Source organism: Panulirus ornatus, chromosome 28, assembly GCF_036320965.1.
Source record: "Panulirus ornatus isolate Po-2019 chromosome 28, ASM3632096v1, whole genome shotgun sequence".
Classification (NCBI taxonomy): domain Eukaryota; kingdom Metazoa; phylum Arthropoda; class Malacostraca; order Decapoda; family Palinuridae; genus Panulirus; species Panulirus ornatus.
The window spans coordinates 13,210,062-13,222,648 of record NC_092251.1 but is presented as its reverse complement, the minus strand read 5'-3'; the positions used below and the strand labels follow the sequence as shown (position 1 = coordinate 13,222,648).

The window sequence follows — 12,587 nt, the reverse complement described above, 5'->3', positions numbered from 1 at the left end:
TGTGATTCCTTGTGACTTCATGTTGTTCGGAAACCCCCAAAAAAGACCGCCCGAAACCAAACCATTGGTCGTTTTTTTCCCAAACGAACTAAACAGTGGAAAAAAAGGGGTTTCGCCCATAAATGGGGAACCGGGAAAAAATTAATTTTTTCAAACGCTGACTTACTTATTTCATTGGCGATCATAATCTTTATGTACACAAAAAATATAAAATTTAACTGTTGATGAAGGAATTCTGCAGGAAAGTCGTTAGAGTGAAAAATTTTGGTTTGGCCTAAAACCCAGCTAAAGGCGTACAGAGAACTCGAGGTCGACGCCCCTCTCCCTTTCCCTAGATTGATTTTCGGGTTCCTTGCCAGTCCAGTTTTTCGTGCACCTTGTGGTCACTGGACAACGGTGACTGTGCTCGGTGACTTGGCCATTAGGGTATTACGTTGATATACAGGATATTTATTTCCTGTCATCGAGTTCCTCAGAGGACACGAAGGATCCTTGTGTACCATCAGCCCTCACGCCGGCATCGCTGACGGGGACGGCGTTGGTATCCAATACTCGGTAGCCATCGTCGTCAGCGATGTAGTTGACAAAATACTTAACACCCTCAGGTGAAGTCCAGCTGCAACATGAAAGACAAGATGTTAGATGTTTCTTATTTTTCTTTGATAGACTGTAAGTCTACATATTTCTAGTAGCTTCAATTAAGAATATCTTCCTAGTAATCATGAAATGTTTGACAAGCAGTACTTTGATAGTTACAACTTTTGTTATAATTACACAGACCAGATGAACAGACATCAGTGATTTCGTCAGTATTCTGCCAACTATTCACTCTGCGCTATACATAGGGTGCTAGAGATAGGAAGTCCTGAGCACATGATACGATTCTTTTGTGGAATCGTAAATGAGTAGTGGCGGGTACTCACCTGTAGGTGCCAGTTACGGTGCCATCCTCAAGGCTCAGGTCCTGATGGAGGTCCTCCAGGTCGATGGTGAGGAGAGAGTCCGGGCGGGCGGCGACCAGGGCGGCCAGACCCAGGAGGACGATCAACTGGTACAGGAAAGAGAGACTATATTCGAATTTTCCTTTAATATACAGAACACATACTGGATACTTTGCATTGCGAAATTAAGGGATTATGATATGATATCAATCATAATATGAATTCTCTCTTCTATGTTAATCTCTTCTAACTTCCTGCTAAGCTGTTAATCAATCACATGTGCGAAACACACACTGTCTATATGATTCAACATCCCTGTCAAGAAGAACGTAACTTACGGTGCACTTCATGTTGGTCGGTGGTCAGCGAAGGTGTGATGCCCCTATGATGTGGCGACTGGTTTTATAGGTGCCACGCGGGGCCACGCCCACATGACCGACCCTCTGTAGGGCCTCTCACACCTTCACAAGGTAACGAAAAAATGATATCTATTACATTTATCAATGATATCGTCCTACTAATTCTATTTCTACGCTCATATTTTCTAAAAATGACATTATCAATTCTGTATTATGTAATTCAGAAGGACCCATTAGGAGGTTAAAAGAGCCAACTTTACTAGTTTCATGTTAGACGTGGGTCAATGTCTTCTAGTGAAGAAAAAAAATAACTTTTTTTGTTCGGTCCTGTTTTTCATCAGAGCGTCGGCCAAGGAAGGGCACTTTCTAACAGAGTAAATGTTATGAATAAACCATTATACTGAGCACTATGGTGTTAAGGATATGTATGTGATCTTCAAAATATTGTAATCAATAGATGTAATGAGAGTTATGAAGAATTTAAACATGGTATAGTATGACGTTGGTGATAATGAACTGTGTCATTAAGGATCCTACATGAATGAATCTGTATTCATATTTTTAAGTATGTAAAGGTTATGTATTATTAAAGAGTACTTAGTGATTCACAAGGTAATTCATTTTCAAGTAAATAACTTGTTTATGATTGAAGGTTTCGTATTGAGGAGTTGTGTTGGCATATGTTAATAATAATTTACTGAAAGGAAACTACACTTTATATATATTGCTATCCAGAAATTCTAGTTTTATTGAATGGTTGAATATTTATTTCAGACTATCATGGTAGTAACATTATCAGGTACCTGCCATTTTACAATAACCAAGTTATCATCCAATCAGCCAGAAAATTCCCTTCAATTCAATTACTAAGGATTGCTTGAATATAACATAATCTACTGTGTTTGAGGAACATACATGATCAGTTCTCTTTATCTATATTATCATATTGTTAATTCTCACTAATAATGACGCTAGTATCATTATTGTAGTGAAGTTGTTCAGTGTCATTACGCATGTTCTGCATGACCTTGCTGGCACCGGCCTGACGCAATTTCCTCGATCCATCTCGACCAACCTGGTACCTGGGCGTCTTGACACATACTTCGTGCGATCCAGCTGGACCTCCTCCACAGGTAAGTATCAGTGACTTTCATAACCCTCCACCTTCATCTCGACTTCCCTCTTTAATTCCTTAGGGGCCATCCTTACAGGCCTGGCATAGCATCACTTAACCATTAGCGACAACGACAGTGTCAACCTAAGCTGCACATTAGGAGTCGACGGCTCATCGTCTGCCTCAGTCTCGCAGTTTCGAGCTCTTGAGACACCGGGTCGCTCGCCACCTCCTCCTGAAAACGTCCACTATGTAACTCCAGGCTTCTCTTTCCCTGCAATAACCCTGAGACGTCCCCATCATCAGTAGAAGACCTCATCTGACACTAACTTCTTTTCCTGAAATCATAACTGTCTCATCTCACCTTACCTGAACTCACCTGTGCTCATTACCTAATCCTGCTCCACCAGCAGTAAAGAGCTCGCTCTGAGTTACACAGTAGACTGGAATTATCAACAATACATTGTTGTATGTTACCCGTTATGTTTAGTCATAATCGCTTTGAATCTATACTCATCCTAGTTTCATCATATATGTATCCATATCTGAATCAAGAATACACCGTCACTTTCCCTCATCGTAGATCCTTTCATCATAATTTTCCCTTCATCATCAGCTGGTAACCTGAGCGTAGCAAAATATTGAATTCTTCGCACCCCGAATACACACATTCAGCTGGCATTAAAGTACTACCTCATTCCTTTATATCAATCTATGATGTGTGAACACCTCAGAACATATTTCAGAAGGAATGTCTAAGGTGACCTGTGTCAGAGGTGAAGTAAAACAACGAAAGTCGGGCTGAATCCATGTCATCAATAAAGTAACATCAAGAGAGTCAAGTTGACCAAAGTAGCACCAGATAATCAAGCCGACCAATGTCAGGGTAAAGTAACATCACAGGAATCAAGCTGACCAATACCATGTATAAAGTAGCGCTAGGTACGTCGGGCTGACCAATGTCAGGGGTAAAAGTAACACAGCGAAAGTCTGGCTGGCCAGTATGACTCTCCAGGTAAAATCAAAGAATCTTATCCAGGTACAACAAATATAATTATCACTTTTATGAAATGTAAACATTATTGTCAAATGAACGTAGGTTTGATGAATATTTCAATGAAACCAAATACATTAAGAATACAACCTGTTTGAATATTCTAAATACAAGGAAAGAATGAATCATAAGCCATCTGCCTAAACAAGCTCCCCTATTATTACCTCTCTTCAAATATCCCTTTCTGGCGTCCATAATGTTGCTGCCTTCTGTATTTTTATGGAGGTTTCATTTGAGCCAACTGGTTTCTTGAGCTATGTCATAGCTTTGATCCCAGCCCTGAAGTCCAGCATCTGTGGCACAGGGGTGGCTTCCCATAGCTACTGCGTAGAGACGAGCCAAACGAGAACTAACCATAAAGCGAAGATGGTCTTTCTTTTCTCTTCTTATGTTTGTCTACGCGACATCTTAGTGCAGTTCGAATGTGGTGACGGACGTCGGTCCGTGGGATGGGGCGTCGGGGTTGTGTGTGTGTGTGTGTGTGTGTGTGTGTGTGTGTGTGTGATGCGTGGCGGGGGGTGGTTATTCGTTGTGACAGATATATGTCAGCATTTTATTGTCGTGTGAGCTGCCAGTGGTGTCTGGGGAGGATGGACACGTTCAGTGAGATGAGGGCGTCTTGGTAGCAGATGTAAGACGGGCGTAGGATTGTTCTGCTTGCTCTTTTCTGTACTCTTTCCAGCTGGTCTTTGTCATTAGATATAAGGAAGGAGGACCAGGCTGGGGAGGCATAGGTGAACTTAGATAGAACGAAGATTCTTTAAACATTCCTGAATTCAGATGATGGGACGCCGGGTGATCCCAGTCGGCGGAGAAGGTAAAGACGGTATGAGGAAAATCTACCGATAATGATTACATAATTATTCCAATTTAAACCGCCACTTATAGTGAAACTAAGAAGAAATATGAAGTCTCTGACTACCCATAGGATATCAAGGCTGATGGCGATGTCAGTCAGGTTATTGTATACACCCATGTTGATTGGCATCATAACAGTTTTGGTGTGATTCCTTGTGACGTCATGTTGTTCGTGTATACCAATTAAAAGACCGTACTGTATCCAACATATGGTCGTTTGTTTACTAGACGAACTAAACAGTGGCATAAAAGGATTCTGTCATGATGTGTACTCAGGAAAAATTAGTTTTTCAAACGCTGACTTACTTATTTCTATTGGCGATCATATATCATTATGTACACATATAAATATGAAATTACTGTTGATGAAGGAATTCTTGCAGGAAAGTCGTTAGAGTGAAGATGTTGGTGGCCTCACAGCTGAGGCTGTACAGAGAACGTCGAGGTCGACGACCCTCTCACTTTGCCTAGATTGACTTCAGCGTCCTTGACAGTCCAGTTTCGTGCACCTTGTGTGTCACTGGACAACGGTGACTGTGCTCGGTGACTTGGCCATTAGGGTATTACGTTGATGTACAGGATATTTATTTCCTGTCATCGAGTTCCTCAGAGGACACGAAGGATCCTTGTGTACCATCAGCCCTCACGCCGGCACCGCTGACGGGGACGGCGTTGGTATCCAATACTCGGTAGCCATCGTCGTCAGCGATGTAATTGACAAAATACTTAACACCCTCAGGTGAAGTCCAGCTGCAACATGAAAGACAAGATATTAGATGTTTATTGCTTTATTCTGATAGACTGCAAGATATTCTACTTTTTCTCACTAGCTTTACTTAAGAATGAGATTATGAAATGTTTGACTTGCAATATTCTAATAGATATAATTCTTGTTATAAAAACAAAGACTAGATGGCCAGGCATCAGTGATTTTTCGGCAACCAGTCCACCAATCATTCTGCAAGATGCACACGGTACTAGGAATATAAGCGTAAGAATAAAAGTGTAAGAGTCTTGTGCATTTGATACAGTTTTCACTTGGAGTTAAGTATCTTTTCATCGTGTTTTGTGTAGATACGTCTAACTATTGAGCAAGTGGCGAGCATTCACCTGTAGGTGCGTGTTACGTGGTGTCTTCAGGGCTCACGTCCTGATGGAGGTCGTGTCCAAGTCGAATGGAGTTGAGGCGGGTGGATACCAGGGCGGCCAGACCCAGGAGGACGAACAACAGACAGAGGAAATAGAAATGTGTAGATGTTATTTTATATATACTGAACGTATACTGAATACGTTACACTATAAAGCATACTTCGATATGAAAGGAATACACAGTATGGAATTCTTTCTTTTATTTTCATCTTTGCGAACTTCTGGTTGATTGTTAGTCAGTCATGTGAACGACATATACGCTCTGTCTTTTGTGTTAGTTGAATTATGACCGAAGAAAACTGAAAGATCTTTATTACAACTGCATAGTTAACATCTCCGTCAGGAAGAACGCAACTTACAGTGCACTTCATGTTGGTCGGTGGTCAACGAAGGTGTGATGCCCCTATGATGTGGCGACTGGTTTTATAGGTGCCGCGGAAGGCCACGCCCACAGGACCAGCCCTCTGTAGGGCTACTAACACCTTCACATAGTTTAGAATCATATCTTTTCATTACTCATGTTATCCGCCTAGCTCTATTATTGCGCGCACATTTTTGGGGGGATTAACATTATACATTCAGAAGTATATAAGTCAATAGGAACCATCAGCAGATAAAAACACAAACACTGCTGGAGTCATGTTGAACATGGGTCAATGTCTTCTATTGACAAAAAGAAAAAAACATTTTAGTCAGTCCTGTTTTTCACCTGGCCATTTTCTAAAGGAGAGCACTTTTTATCAGAGTGAATGTTGTGAATGAATCATTATACAGATCATTATAATCATGGGGTATGTATGTGATCCTTAAAAACTGTAACCTTTAGATACGACTGTAGGAAATTGTAAGGACTTTACACAAGTTTTTAAAATGATGTGAACGATACTGATTTTGTATTTCTAAATGCTACACATTATCAAAGGTTTTTTTTTGCACTTCACAGGGTGACTAGAATCTAAAATATATTAACTTTTTCACGATTAAAGGAAAATCGTACAAATGAATCATTGATAAAGAAAGATCTACGCTTCAGAGCGCTCCAGAAATATGGTTATCCAGAAACTTTACTTTCATTGAATCACAAAGCGTTCATTACAGATGATCATGGCATCATTGAATCACAAAGCGTTCATTACACATTATCATGGCATCAAATTTACATAAGAAGGAGTTGTACCATTCATTGTGGTCAAATTAAGATTCACATAAAACCTGTTCATTCATCTTAGCTATTGAGCATTGCCTGAATAAAGTAAGATATAAAAAGTACTTGACATTGGTGCAACATAAATAACCTTGATATTGACTATATCATCATGTTGATAATGGTAACTAATAATGGAAGTATCATTACTGCAGTAACGCTGTTCAGTGTCACTATACACGCCTTGTATAATCTTTCTAGCAGCGGCCTGATGTTTATGCTAACCTTCGACCTCCACAGTTAGCGGACACTGACCTTCAACGATTATCGTCCTTCCTTAAAAAACCCTAAAGGGCCATCTTCTCTGACTAAGCAAACTATTACTTCACCATAATGGCCCGCGATAAGGTGTACCTTGAACCTGAGGAGTGGCTTCATTCAGGCAATCCCTGGCTCTGAGAGAGAGGCGCAACCTGCCCTGGAAACCTCCACCATGTGACTTGAGGCTCACCTCTCCCGCCGTCAACCGTGGAACAGCACCACAGACAGTAGAAGCCCCTAGGTTACAATTGCTTCTTACCTGTCTCACTTTGGCGTTACCAGCCTCTTGTGGCAGCTTCAATATCTTCCAAGTCCTCCTTTTGAAGTACGACTCAACCCCAAAAACCGCCTACAATATCGGGACCTCACTCGCACCACCTCTCATCTGTGAAACCTCTTCGAGACCAGGCAACGACATGCCTCTCCTATGGAGCTCCCGCCAAACCACACGTCACAGCTGCACCAGCGCCACATGTGGACCCATCCCTGACTCCCTTACACGAGCACTACTGGAACCTCACTCACCTTAAATCACTTCTTTACTTACTGCTGTGCCACCAGTGGTAGTAACTCGCCTGGAGCTTTCACATGACTCTGAACTTATCAGTAAAGCTATCTTTCTTGATATCTGAGTTCCCGTACTCTTCCTTCAGTCCATCACATCCATAGACGAGTTGGATACGTAAGAGCATCCGCTAAACTGGTGACTTACCTGAGTGGCTAAGAGAAACGGTCATCATGGATCACTTAGTATTTGTCCTCAACCTCCCATTCTCGATCCGATCCACACCTAACCTGACCTGACCTTCTACTTCTCTCTTACTCGTTCAACCAACTACATTAAGTGCCTCACCTCTACTCGAATATTCATAATGAAAAAACGGTGAAGAAAGGGAGTAGTGTAGTGTTTAGTGTCACTCTACGTATCTGGTATACACTTTCTGAGGATCCACACTCTACCCTTGTCTTGCTCTCTACCCTGTTAACTTTTTCACAGGTCCAGGCAACACTATCCCGCACCCTATGATAACCAGTGTGAGCTACATGAACACACCTAACCTGACCTGGCCTTCTACTTCTCTCATACTCGTTCAACCAACTACAGCAAGTGTCTCACCTCTACTCGAATATTCATAATGGAAAAAATTTTGAAGAAATGGAGTATTATAGTGTCTAGTGTCACTCTACATGTCTGGTATACACTCTCTGAGGATGACCTGACGTTACTCCGGCAACCCAGCTCGATACATGGAGATACCTAGTTGTCTTGACATTAACCTCATGTGGACTTGCACAGGACTTCCGCAGGAAGTTGATCCTTACCTTCACAGCGGGAGCCTTCACCGTACGCCTCAGTCTGGTCATACTTGTCTCTAAATTACCGGCACACCATCTCCATCTGGTAATGTCCACTAATTATCCTCATGTTCATCTTGAGCATGTGAAGCTCCACCATTGTTAGATGTAATTCCCTGCGTGATCCTGACTTTTCCCCCGTTTGATAGGGGCCTCGTGAGGCCTTACCATCACCCACCTCTGGAGTGGTTATAATAACAAACACACCATCCTCCCCCAACAACACATCTCAGCCATGGCAAATGGCCACTTCGTGCCCGACTACACAACCTCGCCAACGTCTCTTCCTTCCACGCATGCATCATGTATACAAGACTTTTGCAACGTCTCTTCCCTCCTGCCACACAGACATCACAGATACAGGACCTCGGCTATACCACTTTCCCTTCTGCAGAAGTTCCACAACGTTAGGCAGTGACTCGCCTTTTCGTAGGGATTCCTGTGTCACTACGGTACATCATCGTCGCTGATGCCAGGCAACGAACCTTCATCGTCTTTCTGGCGGCAGGACCACGGAAATCTTAAGCGCCTCACCTCACCTTAACTGATCTCACCTCAACCTCTTAGGTAATCCTGCTCCACCAACACAAGCAGCTTGCTGTGAGTTACGCATATCACTATCATTATCAGTATAGCATTGTTGCGTATTATCTGTTATTTCTGATTCATTATGCATTAATCTTGTAATTATCTTTTGTATTTTCTTCATGTATCATCATCGTTAATATAAAGATGTCAACAAACTTATCTATAGCAAGAATGCAACGAGGCTAATGCCTCCGCCTCCTTCTCGTAATAATGATCTTTCCTTCGTCATCAGCTGTTGACCTGATCCTCACAAGATATTAAGGACCTACTCACGCCGAGCACTTCACTTCAACTGGTACCGACGTACCACTTGATTTTTTTTTTTTCAAACTCTTTGCCATTTCCCGCGTTAGCGAGGTAGCGTTAAGAACAGAGGACTGGGCCTTTGGGGGAATATCCTCACCTAGACCCCTTCTCTGTTCCTTCTTTTGGAAAATTAACGCATAAATCTTTCGCCTTTTACTAAAGATTACCGCTTGATTTACATCGCATTATTATGTGTGGACCCTCAGGACATATTCCAGAAGTAAGGAATGTGTAGGGTGACCTGTGTCAGGGGTTAAGTAGCATCAAGAGAGTTCGACTGATACATTGCCCTAAAGTAGCATCATATAAGTCGGATTAACCAATATCACTTTCCAAGTTAAATCAAAGAATCATATCCAAACTTAACAAACATAATGAACTCTACTGTATCTAGATTCACGCTGGGTTATCTCTAAGAAGAGATGAAGGAGGAAGGGATGTCCACCGGCCCTTTTGATAACAGAGAACATTACGTTTCAGGAAATGGTGATGATGATGATGATTGGCCCATTCAAACAGTACCTGATAAGAGAAGTTGGAAAGAAGTCTTTCCAACAATGATGTTGATGAACTTCAATACCTCAAAAATTCTTTAGTGAACCAGGATACATGTTCAGTGATAACAATGAAGGAACAGTCAGAATGGTTCAGGAAGCAACAAGATATGCACTTCACAGTGGTAGTAAAAGTCTAGTGATGGTGGATTCAGTCGCTTGAAAGTGGAGAGTCATGGAAAATGAATATATCAGGGTGTGTAGGGGAAACTTTCCTGTATCAACATGTCACTAAGCATAGCAGAAGTAACGGAGTTCAGACACAATCACTCACTGCAACTTGAAAATATCAGGTTTGATACACTAACCAGAAAAAGTGATCGTGTAAAGCATGTATCTGACTACGTGATTAAGGAGTAAATGAACAGATAGACTCTGATAGAAACCAAAATCAAAGAGAGATATAACCTTGAGAGTCATACAGAGTTAAACAATACTTCAAAGAACATAAGTCGGAAAGTAGATGTTCTTTAGTCAGAAAATGCTTCCCTATTACAAGAGTTTTTGTGAAATTCATATTGACAGGAATAGAGCATGGCTCCCTTTTATCTCTTAGCTGCAAATACGAATGTAAAGATAGAAAAGAAAGTGATAAAGGTTCATTCAATTATGTCAAAAGGTTGTAAATGATAGAAAAGAAAGTGATAAAGGTTCATTCAATGATATCAAAAGGTGAAAGAGGTTAGGGATGAAGTCTAGGAGGGATATACACGGCACAATATCAAGCCAACATCTAAAAAGTAGAAGAGAACAATATAAGGAAGATCAGAGAGTCTATACAGATAACAATATGGACAAGCTCGGGAATAATGCAAAAACTTTTCCACAAATTCATCATGAGTAAATGATTGGTTTAAAAGCAGGTCACTGGTTTCAGAGGGAAGAGCTGTAAATGACGATATAAAGATATGTGAGGAGTAAAATGATAGATTTGAAAGTGTTCTTCGAGTGAAAGACACTAAAGCCCTAACATTAGCGAGATGGGATGGGGAAGAGAGAGAATGTAGAATCATGCTAATCAAAGGGCCTTGACCCATATAAAGAACATGTGCAGATATGCCTTACAAAGCACTCATTAAGGAGTGGAAGAGAAAAGATCTTTGAGAAAGATCAGGAGACAACGCTGAACTAACAAGTCTCTCTTACGAATGTAGTTTAAAACACTTGGAAATGTAATCAGACAGTAAGAAGAAAATTTTCAAATTTCTTGATTATCTAAGTGAGGGACAGCATGGCTTTAGGGAAAGTAGATGATGAATAACTGATCTCTTAGACCTCCATAAGAAAGTGAGCTCCATTCTAGACAAGGAGAAAAGGATGAGTGGATTGTGGTCTCCCGTTCCTGACCATGACGCGTGTAGGTTCGAAGCTTGGTTGTGGCTGTCGGGTTACAGTCAACCCAGCTGTTCATCTACTTTTAAGGGTTGGTCTATAAAATGGGGACCTAACTCAAGCTCAGGTTCAGTCTAACAAGAAGACAACAATAGTAACAAATACTAACTTATGTTCGTTCGTTATATTAACTACTCTTCATTCTCTCTTGCTTCAAGTAAGACAAAGTAATCTTTATGTAAAATGAAATAATTAGTTACACAAAAAGGAAATCACTCATATAAAGTGGAATATTTATGTACCAGAACAATGTAGTATATCAATTGCCTCATTTAAGGACATAAAGACGAAAGTAATCAAAACATCCCACAAATACATAATTCAAAATTATGACATCTCTGCCTCAACATTAATTAAACTTCATTAAGAAGTATCAAATAAATCACAATCTAATCGTTCATTCCTTAAGGTATTGGTGCCCTTTTGATCCTGGTGGAGCGACTCATTGGAGTATATATGGAGAGGCTGAACTGTCAGGAGATATGGTCATGGGCTCCGTCTGGGATGGTTGCTGGTCGTCTGGGTTTGACTGTTGAATATGTTCATTAAGTTCTGGCCCAGGTTGGAACTGCCTCAGTCTCATCCGCATCAACCATAACACTTGACGTCTCTCCTTACATTTCCCGCTCACCCACGCCTTCCCAGCTGCTCCCATCCACCAAATCTCTCTCCTGTACGGAGAAGTTGATAAGATCGAGGAGAAATTTCCTTGACGCATCTTACCCTCGGTGTCCACTCCTTGTTGCCTGGAAGTCTCGTACGTATAGCATCTCCTGGAGATATATTGGGTTTAAGGGACGCGAGCTTCGATTGACGCGAGCTTCGATTGTAACAATATACCCGTTAAGCTTTCATCAAAATAATACCCCTGTTCTCTTGTACTGTCGAGTGGCGTGATTGTAATAGGTTCCCTGTATACGTCATTATAGTCTTACACCGACGACCCATGACGCGTTGAGGTGGACGTGAATGGATGACCTCACTTGGAGTATTTCGCCAGTTTAACAGTGCCAGGAACCCAAACTGTCCTAACAATTTACATTTTGTAAACGGCCTCTTCACAGTCTTCACAGCATCTTTAGCCTTAGGCTTAGAATTCCGCTGTGTTGAACTTTGGACCGTTGTCTGTTACAAGAGTGTCTGGTACTCCATATCAGGCAAAGATGTCCTGTATTTCTCTTATTACCCCCTTTGAACCAAGATTTTTAACTCGGGCAACTTCATTATCATTACTGTAATAGTCCACCACACTCAGTAGATCCCAATGTTCAAGATGGCAAATGTCAGCTCCTACCTAAGGCCAAGGATTGAAAGAAAACTTCCCTTAGGCAACCATCACACTGAAAAACCAGTGCTATTTTACATCTGATGACATTCCAGGCCACAATATTGCTCCTCTTATGCGACGCAGGCAACCGTCTAACCCACTGTGACCTTGATGAGCAATGTGC

The 12,587-nt window shown here is 41.4% G+C and overlaps 3 protein-coding genes across 3 annotated transcripts in view; 1 reads left to right on the top strand and 2 right to left on the bottom strand.

Annotated features, from left to right (window-relative positions):
• LOC139757854 (uncharacterized) overlaps nt 1-12,587 on the top strand; it is an 84,824-nt gene that overhangs the window by 11,432 nt on the left and 60,805 nt on the right. The gene's annotated exons all lie outside the window — the stretch shown is intronic.
• LOC139757710 (uncharacterized) lies at nt 377-1,406 on the bottom strand. Its single transcript, XM_071678461.1, has 3 exons — nt 1,280-1,406; nt 924-1,048; nt 377-616 (listed from the first exon to the last, which is right to left on the bottom strand). The coding sequence occupies exons 1-3, from the start codon at nt 1,289-1,291 to the stop codon at nt 451-453; spliced, it is 303 nt and encodes a 100-aa protein (XP_071534562.1). The 5' UTR covers nt 1,292-1,406; the 3' UTR covers nt 377-450.
• Nucleotides 4,696-12,587, bottom strand: part of LOC139757851 (uncharacterized) — an 81,504-nt gene continuing 73,612 nt past the window's right edge. Inside the window, exon 3 of the mRNA XM_071678753.1 lies at nt 4,696-5,076. Within this exon, the coding sequence (XP_071534854.1) occupies nt 4,911-5,076 (166 nt within the window). The 3' untranslated portion in view covers nt 4,696-4,910. The remainder of the gene's footprint in view (nt 5,077-12,587) is intronic.